The sequence below is a fragment of the Haliotis rubra genome, unplaced genomic scaffold (genome assembly GCF_003918875.1).
Source record: "Haliotis rubra isolate DU_JTF1 unplaced genomic scaffold, ASM391887v1 Scf100, whole genome shotgun sequence".
In the NCBI taxonomy this organism is placed as follows: domain Eukaryota; kingdom Metazoa; phylum Mollusca; class Gastropoda; order Lepetellida; family Haliotidae; genus Haliotis; species Haliotis rubra.
The window spans coordinates 2090983-2101530 of NW_025764893.1; the positions used below are offsets into that span (position 1 = coordinate 2090983).

Consider the following 10548-nt stretch of genomic DNA (forward strand, 5'->3'; position numbering starts at 1 on the left):
AGTAAATGAAATGGTCTCTATATTTAACTAGTCCTTTAGCCAGAATGAGACTGGTGCTATTACTCTGGAATAAAATCAAGTAACCCTACAACATTTACGTCAGACTTTATTATCACCAGGATTCGGCCTGGTTTGATGGAGTTTTCAGACAGAGCAAGGCGTCTTTTCTTGACATACACATTTGCTGTCTCCATGCTAAACTGATGGTATCTGCATCATTACCTCTAACAAACTCTCATCTTGGTGACACAAGGGAACGTTAAACAATGTTTGGATCTTTCTGAAGTGACAATAATGATTTGTCTATGGCTTTCGAATCCCGATGGCGTGTTTTCTACATTATCTTTCGTTTTTCAGTCCTGTTCCCTGAAGAGAAGAAATCTTAGGTTTGGCATTGATGTAGGTTTAATTTGGGAGGGGGTGGGGGTCAGTTCACACAGATGGTCACGTGTGTCTACGAGTCGTGTGGAATTCTGTAATGTGTAGGGATCCATCTATCAAGATTGACTGAGTTTTCAGACAGAGCAAGACCTTTCCTGACATACACATTTGCTGGTCACCGGCTTTGTTCCACGTTGAAATGAACATCCATGTATGTGCATCATTTTATCAAACGCACTCTCATCTTCGTGACACAAGGGAACATTAGAATAATAGATGAAAGTGATAAAGGGCATCGATCGATTTGTCGATTAATTTTCTTGGAATCCCGATGGCGTCATTCATTCTTATTCTTTTTTCTTTCAGTGCTCTTTCTTGAAGTGAAGAATTCTGAGGTTTGGCATGGATGGAAGTTTGGGGTAATTTTTCAGTCCTCACGGATGGTCATGTGTATCTACGAGCTGTGCGGAAGGTGTCGGGATCCGTACTATTCGAATCCAATACTATTCAACTATTAATTCTATCAAAAATATTCCATGTCCTTGTATATTGTACGAAACGTTTGATAGCATTATAACAAGAAATTTCTCTAGGGCGAATATTTGGTACAAAGTTCAAACCCCGGTAAAACTAGCATGCCTGTCCTTTAGTCCCAAGAGTAGCCGCGGCATGGAGCTAGCTGTTCAGGAGATGCCTGTAAGCTTTGAAAACCGTCTCCCCTCTCGCAATTTCCGGCATCCTTTTTAATCTTTAATTTCCATCTCCGAGAGAATCAGTTTGCCTACAAAGCTCTGGAAATCAGGTAATATATTGTTATCCTCTCGCACCCGATCAGACGGAGTCAGGGATATTCCCCCGCAACAGCGCTCAGTTGTTGGTGATAAGGCCAATAGTAACGGTAATATTGTGATTGACCTTTCACGTTCTGGCCCAATATGGGGGATTTTCTTCCAATTAAAGCAGCGATTTATCAGTGAGTCTGGTTTTTCATTACGTACAATGGAGGTCTTATTACATCATTCTATTACCGGCTTAGATTGAGTTTGCTTCAGACGTCAGCAGACTAGCTCTAGCACCCTCTCTCTCATGATCACGGTCTGTTGATTGCTCTCTCTCAGCTCTCTCTCACATCTCTCTCTCTCTCTCTCTCTACTCTCTCTCTCTCTCTCTCTCTCTCTCTCTCTCTCTCTCTCTCTCTCTCTGAAGTCTCTCTCTGAAATATGAAAGGCACGCATTCTCAAGTGTAATATTACCTTTTGGTGTATAGAGGCTATCGTGCGATATCCGAAGACTGGAAGTCCTAGAGTAACACGTGACCTTAATATCTCACACAGGCACATAGATTGGGCATCAATGGTTACCTTGAATGTGAAATGAGGGATTGAGTACGGTTTACTCTCATTTTGGAAATATTCCAGCAATATGTTGGTGTAGGAAATGGACATTACAAATCTTACCCGTATTTGGGAATCGAAAGCGGCCTTCAGCGTGAAGAACGAAAGCTTTAATCACTAGTCTACCCCGTCGCCTGAATATGATATGTACATATACACAGAGTATTTTCTGTGAAACACCAAACAATTTGATAATTTAGCCATACTCACTCCACCTCTTACATTAGCGAACTCGCGGCAATAATTGAAACAGTACAAGCAATTGCTTTAATGAAAACATTCACATCGTATTTTTATATCGTTAACATAGACCTTACTTTAACCTTCAGTTACAGGATTCATTTCACCTGTATAAATTGTCACAGGCTTCCATAGAAGAAGCTTCCTTGCTGTTATAACTTCATCGACCACTTTGTATCTGTATGAATTCATGTTAGCTAAGATTTCAACACGTATTTATTCAGACAAAATTACACAGAACTCCATACTTCTATAAATATTGAAGAGCATCGACTAGTATTGACTTGTCCATGTAAAGTCTAGTGTGGGCTTACAGAAGCGGACGCAATACATTCAGATTCGGATCACACTTCTGTAAATACGGTTTAGGATTTTTCACACAGTACTAATTCTTACACAATGCCTCAAATAAAGTTGTATTTTCGAAGTGGTTCTCACCTTGTTCCACTTCCGGTGTACATATTGACCGAGTTGGACACCTGGTGTTACAATGTGAGTTACATGAAAAATCGTACCACCGTCCTGACGGACATTCCTCACTCGAATCGACCGTATGTACCAGGCAGAGGGCAAAAGTACTGTAAGTCCCCATGGTCCCTAGTATGGTGATCTACCTTCAGTTGCTGGTGATCTTTATATTGTATTGTCTGCACTATTTGTCTAATTTTAAAAGTTATTTGCTAGTTTTAATTCTCTAACTGTGATAATCTAGTTATTTTTTTGTCCTTTGTCGACAGATGTTTTTATAATTTAATTGCGTTTGTTGTTAATTTATACCTTTTTAAGTCACAATATGGCTGAAATGTTGCCTATGTGACTATAAATCTCAACTCACTCACTCAAGGCAGGGTTCTCCAACAAGCCAGATCTCAGCACCGACAACCGGGGGTAGATCACAGCAGCTGTGTAAATATTTCATCGAGTTAAAGCCACAAAACCGTTTTCTTGACCATGAGAAATCTTTGCGCGAAGCCGAATCCATTTTAAATTCAACTACAATATAAACATGTGTTTATATATCAGTGACACGGCGATGACACCAGGTGTTAACAATAACATTCTCAGTTTAATGCTCATTTGTTTTCTTGATATAGTTCAACTGAATGTTTTCAGTTGATATACACGTCATGAATAAATATTTCATATACGTTTAACTTCATTTAGTTATCTCATATACGTTTAACTTCATTTAGTTATTATTTGAGATGGTGTTCTTAATGCACATATAAATTTATACAGTTGAGCCTCACTAATGCAGACACCTAACTTTCGGACGATTGATCTTAGCAACCCGTTGATCCGGAAACATGTTGATCTGGGTGGGTCCAGATTAAAAGGGTTTGACTTAACACAGTTTATGTTACCTGTTTTTGATGAACGCTCGACGAAACGCCTCTGCTACAACAGTTTACGTGAACCATTTACCTTATACTTTGATCATTATTTTCTGGAAATAGTCACTTTGGAAGTCCTCTAGGGAAAGGTAATTCTGAATTCCACTCCAAAATGCTAAATGTCAAACGAAACATGGTAACCGATCCAAAAAAGCCGGTTTCCTATGTAAATATTGTACATAAGTTTCCTACAACAATATTTTACTCACAAACCTTACAAAAATCACTTCTGTTCAGGAAAGAACACTACCATAACAAGCATATGTGTTCCTCTGGCTGTACAAACCAACTTCAATTGCACAAATAAATCTGCAGACAATTCCTTTCTCTTTAATGATATCCAAAGTCAGAGTCACCAAACAAACAAATTACACACACATTTAGTGAATTATCAAATAGGAGAAACTATGTTGTCGGATGTTGTATGATAAATTGCTGTATTGCTGGTTTCACACCAGATTGAACCTTATGTTTAAGAAGAATCAAAAGAAAAAAGTGTCTACTGCAAGTTATTGTTTATTGTTTAACTCCGTACTCGGCAATCCTTTAGCTTTATGAAGCTGGTGATCGGTTTGAGAGCGGACATGTGATTAAAGTGAATCTCGGCGTTACGAGTGAACGCTTCAACCACTACTCCACCCCACCGCCCCTTACATGTATTGTTTTTACTCATTATCCAATAACATATATAATAACCTGCACATCTCTTCAAAGGACAGTTTACAGTTTGTGTTTGTGTCAGTAGAACGAGACTTTCGTTTTGGGTGACTTGTCAATAAAGAATATACAAAGTACACATAGCAATGTCCCATGTCGGCAATGTATAACAGAGGCAGCGGAAAACACAGCGTTGTGGAGGCTGATTTAATGAAATTGTGTTTATATTTAACTAGTCCTTTAAGCCAGAATGAGACTGGTGCTATTATCTGGATGGAATAACATCAGGTAACCCCACAGCATTTACGACAGACTCTCTTATCATCAGGATTCGGTTTGATGTGATGGAGTTTTCAGACAGAGCAAGGCGTCTTTTCTTGACACACACATTTGCTGTTTCCATGCTAAACTGATAGTATCTGCATCATTACCTCTAACAAACTCTCATCTTGGTGACACAAGGGAACGTTGAACAATGTGTGGATCATTCTGAAGTGACAATAATGATTTGTCTATGGCTTTCGAATCACGATGGCGTGAATTCTACATTCTCTTTCGTTTTTCAGTCCTTTTTCCTTAAGAGAAGAAATCTTAGGTTTGGCATGAATTTAGGTTTAATTTGGGAAGGGGGTGGGGGTCAGTTCACACAGATGGTCACGTGTGTCTACGAGTCGTGTGGAATTCTGTAATGTGTAGGGATCCATCGATCAAGAACCCAATGCCTGGATCCTTAGTTCTCATCAGCATCCAGTTATGCTCGTACTTTTCAGAAGTTCATGTTTTGAGGTTGGTTGGCTGTGATAAAAATATAGTATACGCTGGACAAGTTATATGCCCTTTAAAAAAATCCTTTTGTTAAAGAGAAATACATTTTTCGACCCGCCCCTCTTCTCCCATTCCTGAGAAAAGGTGAATGGAAAACAAAACTGGTAAACACACAAGCTCAGTGCCCTTCCAGTATCAATGGACGGCCCTTTTGATACCGAAAGAATTACCATCATGTTATCAGCAATGGTGGTAATTCTTTGCTGTAAATATTGTACTTGTTGGTTTAGCACATCATCACCTCGACACAGTGGTAATACTGGTGTCAAAAGGACGTCATCCAAGTCAGTTCCTTGAATAAATCATGAAGCCATCAGTGTCAAGCTGGGAGACTTCATGTTTCCACACTGTCGTTGTGGTTGGTCATATCCACACGGGAACAGGTGAGGTGAGGTGAAATTGGGTGTAACGTCATGCTTGAGAATATTTCGCTCATATGACGACGTGCATGCGTATGTGTATGTGCGGCTGCTTGTACTAGCCCAGACTGAAGCTGGTTTTATAGTGCTAGCCCAATGAGATACCATCCCGCAGTGAAGCATGAATACCCCACTCAGACACATTATACTGACTCCGAGCCGACCAGTCCTTGTTGTACCCATTAATGCCGAACGCCAGGCAGGTACCAACAAGTACCATATTTTAACGTCTTTTGGTATGACGCGGTCGGGGATCGAACCCGCGACCTTCCGCTCTCCGGGTGGACGCTCTAACCACTACACCACGGAGGCGGTCCACACGGGTACAGTAACAATTGAGTCTACATTCGACCTATACATTACAAATGTTACAAGGGCTGTAAACTTAACACCCAAAACTCGGTCATACCCGTTTCACATCGAATATATGTGTGTTGGTTTTCTGGGTCTTTCTGTTCCTGGTTGTGGGTTTTTTTCGTTTCTTTTTTTTCTGTTTTTATTTTTATATACTTTATTTTTTTGTTCAGTTTCAGTCACTATCAAACATGAGTGTTTACTGTCCTTTGCCCGGCAGTTTTAAAAACATGAGAAGGACATGCATGTATAGTATACTTATTTTGGAAGGGGCGTGGCAATGGCACCAGTAGTGGTCAAGGTGTATTATTCCATGAATTGGTTGGTACCCAGTGGCTGTTAATCTTCCCAGGGAGATGATCAATGAACATCGAGTATATACCAGGGTAATAGTATATCGCTTTGAGCTTGCTATAACAAATTATAGTTGATATAATGTATACGGCCCAAACATATTATTTTTCTCATTAACATACACATACACACAGACACAGAGAGAGAGACAGAGAGAGAGAGAGAGAGAGAGAGAGATACAGAGAGACAGAGAAAAACGCGCTATTGCTCTTTGGGCGTTATTTCATTCAGTTTATGTTTAAACCTTGGAAATAAAAGCATGCCTGTCCTTAGTCTCCCAATTTCCCATGTCGCCACCTCCCACAGACTACCAAGTGTTACCGCGGCATGGTGCTAGCTGTTCAGGAGATGCCTGTAAGCTTTGTAAACAGTCTTCCCTCTCGCAATTTCCGGCACCCTTTGTTATCTTTAATTTCCATCTCCGAGAGAATCAGTCTGCCTACAATGCTCTGGAAATCAGGTAATATATTGTTATCCTGTCGCACCCCATCAGACGGAGTCAGGGATATTCCCCGCAACAGCGCTCAGTTCTTGGTGATAAGGCAAATAATAACGGTAACATTGTGATTGACCTTTCACGTTCTGACCCAATATGGGGGATTTTCTTCCAATTAAAGCAGCGATTCTTCAGTGTGTCTGGTTATTCATTACGTTCAATGGTGGGCTTATTACATCAATCTATTACCGGCTTAGATTGAGTTTTCATTCAACGGTCAGCTGCACCCGATCAAATGCTAAACGTGTCGTACACTCATGCACTCCAAAACTGTCAGCTGTATGACAGCGGTCTGTTGATAATAGAGTCTGGACCAGACAATCCAATGATTGACATCACGAACATCGATCTGCGCAGTTGAGTGACATGCAACAGCCAAGTCTGACCACACTGGGTTGTTTTTTTTGGGTTGTTTTTTTTTGTTGCTGTTGTTTTTAACTGTTTTGCATTGTATTGATTGGGTTTGTTTTCTTTTTTTTTGTTGTTGTTGGTTTTTGTTGTTTTTTGTTTGGTTATTTTTTTTTTTTGTCTGTTTGTTGTTGTTTAATGGGGGGTGTTGGTGGGGTGGGGGGGGGTTGTTGTCTCTTACCCTCTCGTTAATGACGTCGATCATTGAATTGTCATTGTCTGGTCCAGATTTGATTATTATCAAACAATTCGAATATTCCTGAGTGCGGCGTTAAACAATGTACAAAGGTTTTCACCAAAGCTGTAAACGCCTATGACCTGCGTTACTTCGGGTTGTCCTCCCACATTACACAGACAGGCCGTGGTACAGCAAGAATACTAGTCGGGGTTAATCCCTACAAATTCACTTGCTACATATACCGTTGTAGAACCCGCAGAGTAAATGCTAATCAGTGAGCCTATCGGTTTCAAGGAAACTAACGAGGGTATGTTCTTCCGCTGTGCGCCTACGTTTGTCGTTTGTTAAATCGAGGTGAGGTGAGGTGAAATTTGGGTTTTACGTCGTGCTTCAGAATATTTCGCTCATATGACGACGTGCATGCGTGTGTATGTGTATGTGCGGCTGCTTGTACTAGCCCAGACTGAAGCTGGTTTTATAGTGCTAGCCCACTGAGATACCATCCCGCAGTGAAGCATGAATACCCCACTCAGACACATTATACTGACTCCTAGCCGACCAGTCCTTGTTGTACCCATTAATGCCGAGCGCAAGGCAGGGACGAACAAGTACCGTATTTTAATGTCTTTTTGGTATGACGCGGTCGGGGATCGAACCCGCGACCTTCCGCTCTCCGGGCGGACTGTTAAATCGAGTGTGTCTGTTGTTGTTAAAGCTTACTGGTTAGAATTAACAGTCACTGACGCCGCTGTTTGATAAATGATCTTTCAATTGAGATGAAAGATCCTTTCAGCATAATCGCGAGTTTCTTTTTCTGAGATATCTATCATTTCTGTCAACCGACAAAGACCACATTTCCAAGGTCAGTTCCAGGTCAGCGTGTCCGAACGTAATTGAAATACATGACGGACAGGGGCAGTAATGGAATCGAATGAGGTGTGGGTGGCTCAATGATGACAATGATGAAGTGTGTTTCCATGTCATGAATTTCTGTTTGATTGAAATGCCAGAAAAAAGGAATCCAAGTCATTTGAGCAATTTACCATCATGCGCATGGCAAGGCGTCGAAATTCGGTTGGCATGGTTACATGCCGGGCTTCAGTGATTCTAGATTCTTCTTGATTTTGAATCTGATTTTTTCAGCCCCGTACCGTATGTCAGGGTTTAAAACAAGAAAACATGCTTCTAAAACCTGCATCACACTCCCTGGTAGACTCTCTCGTTCATCCACTCACTGACTCATTCACTCACTCACTCAGGTCATCTAGTGTTTCGCGTCAAGTGCACTTACATTTTACTGGCATATGTTAAGGTACGAATGTTTTCTGTTTGTTTAACTGAAATGCCGCAATTTCTCCCACTCATTTACTCATCTCGCGTTACGTACAGTTCCATGTTATTGTCATTACGTTAAAGGTACTGACGACATTCGTGACGTCATCTTTTGGTTACGTTGCCTGGTGTCATGCCACTGAGGATGAGGAGACTGGTGCCTGTCTGTGTCACGTGATCCAATCAGACATCTTCACGGCGTCATCGGGTGTTTTACGGGGGTGTCCTCCCACTTCACCTAAGTTTAACCCATCAGGTACGGAAATTCTTTTAGGCAATGTGGGTATGTAACGCCTGGATTATTACTAAGGAGTAAGCGAATTGGGAATGGGAGAGTCCACAAGTAGTGATAAGAGGGGTGTTCAAAGAATGACAAGATGCAAGTGTATATAAATACATGTATTATATACTTTATACACATCAGTAACTTATCATTAACACATGTCCCACTCAATCACAATAATAGATGAGTTATACAACACACAGTTTCTGTCATTAACACATGTCATACTCATGTCATACATTCAGTCACATTCACTCCCAATCACCAAGAAGATGAGCAACAGAGTCTATGTAGTGCATCACTTCGATTTCGCCGGCAACCAGCTAGTGTATCTTTAGCACGTCTCAATCGGTTGTCCACAACAATATACTTCCTCTTCCTCTTTGGCACACGTTGATGACCTTGTTGTCAGGCAAGTCTCACTTCTGTCCTTGACTGCTCCCTCTTAATCAGTTTCACAAACGCATAAATGTTGGGATGGCAGGATGTCAGGGAGTTTAGTTTGGAGTGCCAGCCTTCAAGGTTGTTATGTGTTCTGTGGCCGTCGTTGGCAAAATGGTTCTATTCAAGCTTATCCCACAGGCCCTCATCTACCCAGGTCAAAGTTATATAGTCCATAAACTTCGTACACGTTCATCCATGGGTGCTTCGGCAATAGCGTCTGTCGAAAAATTGTCTACTTGATCGAGGGGTGCAAGTGGGAGGGTATTTGCTCTAAGGGCCAGTTGCCTGAAGTCGGCATCCTCCTTGTAGCGTGATGTAAGTCCACGATTTTGAATCTTCCTCCATAATGCCTGGGCGTAGTGGAAGTAGCAGCCACGGATTTCCACTCCATCGAAGACAGCATGGGCAGCGTTCGCGACGGCTTTCTCAAAGCCTATCTGCAGAATCGGTGGCTGGAGATGCAGATGAAGTCGCTCTGTCTCAGCCCTCAACAACTGGAATGCTATGGTGTATGTTGCCTGGGACTTGTCGGGCAGTAGCATGTATACAGAGGATACTGGAGATAATCCTCAGTAAAAACGTCAGCATTCTTCCTCAAAGTAGAAAGTTCGTCGTCGTAGATGTTTGTTATTGGCGTTGTCTCAGTTGCTGCAGGTTCGAGCAGCCTGGTCCTGAAAACATCCACATCATAGAGATGGAAAACTCGGGGTGGTCATGGTCTGGTCCTATCTTTAATAATCGGTCCTCGACAGTTTGGATTGGAATTTGGAAACTGATTGTACAATATTGTCTATTGTCTATATGTAGGTGTTTATAGGTGTAAATGGATAATTTATTTCATTCAGGTCAAAGAATACAAGACGTAATGTTTTACAGTACCTTTTCAGCGAGATTCGGTACAGCGCCAACATACTGTCTCAATATTATTTCTGTTTACTGGTTACTTGTATCCGCCATGGTAAGCATGTCGTCCGCCTCGAAGATGATGTATGAAAGATACTGACACTTGTACATTCGCCATTGCGATAATGTAACATTGTAAACATAACCTGTGTACTTATACATTTCCACATGTCCTGCTCTGAATTCATCTCAAAGTCACATAAAGCTACTTTAATTTCTTTAGCTTAATTTATTGTGTTTTAAGAATTAATGGAGTGCTGGGATACATAAAACAAATACATAAATGGTAATCATAACCTGTGCACTTATATATTTCCACATATCCTGCTCTGAATTCATCTCAAAGTCACATAAAGCTACTTTAATTTCTTTAGCTTACTTTATGTTGTTCTAAGAATTAATGGAGCCTGTTCCAGTGAGACTCCAAGGTTCAGTGATTATAGATATGAGGTGTTCTGATATGTCTGCTCATTAGGCGATGAGGGG

The 10548-nt window shown here is 41.1% G+C and overlaps 1 protein-coding gene across 1 annotated transcript; it reads right to left on the bottom strand.

Moving 5' to 3' along the window:
- Window positions 1-6359: 6359 nt before the first annotated feature.
- Window positions 6360-9701, bottom strand: LOC124266959. The gene is made up of 2 exons (XM_046701815.1): window positions 9396-9701; window positions 6360-6467 (listed from the first exon to the last, which is right to left on the bottom strand). Exons 1-2 carry the CDS (start codon window positions 9699-9701, stop codon window positions 6360-6362), a joined length of 414 nt encoding a protein of 137 aa, XP_046557771.1.
- Between the last annotated feature and the right edge of the window lie 847 nt (window positions 9702-10548).

Bases quoted from the DNA above. Each gene is read 5' to 3' on its own strand.
- LOC124266959 (XM_046701815.1), bottom strand. From the start codon at position 9,701: ATGCTACTGCCCGACAAGTCCCAGGCAACATACACCATAGCATTCCAG. The intron at 6,468-9,395 runs GTAGACAATTTT...CCTGATTTCCAG, and splicing joins CACTTGCACCCCTCGATCAA to AGCATTGTAGGCAGACTGAT.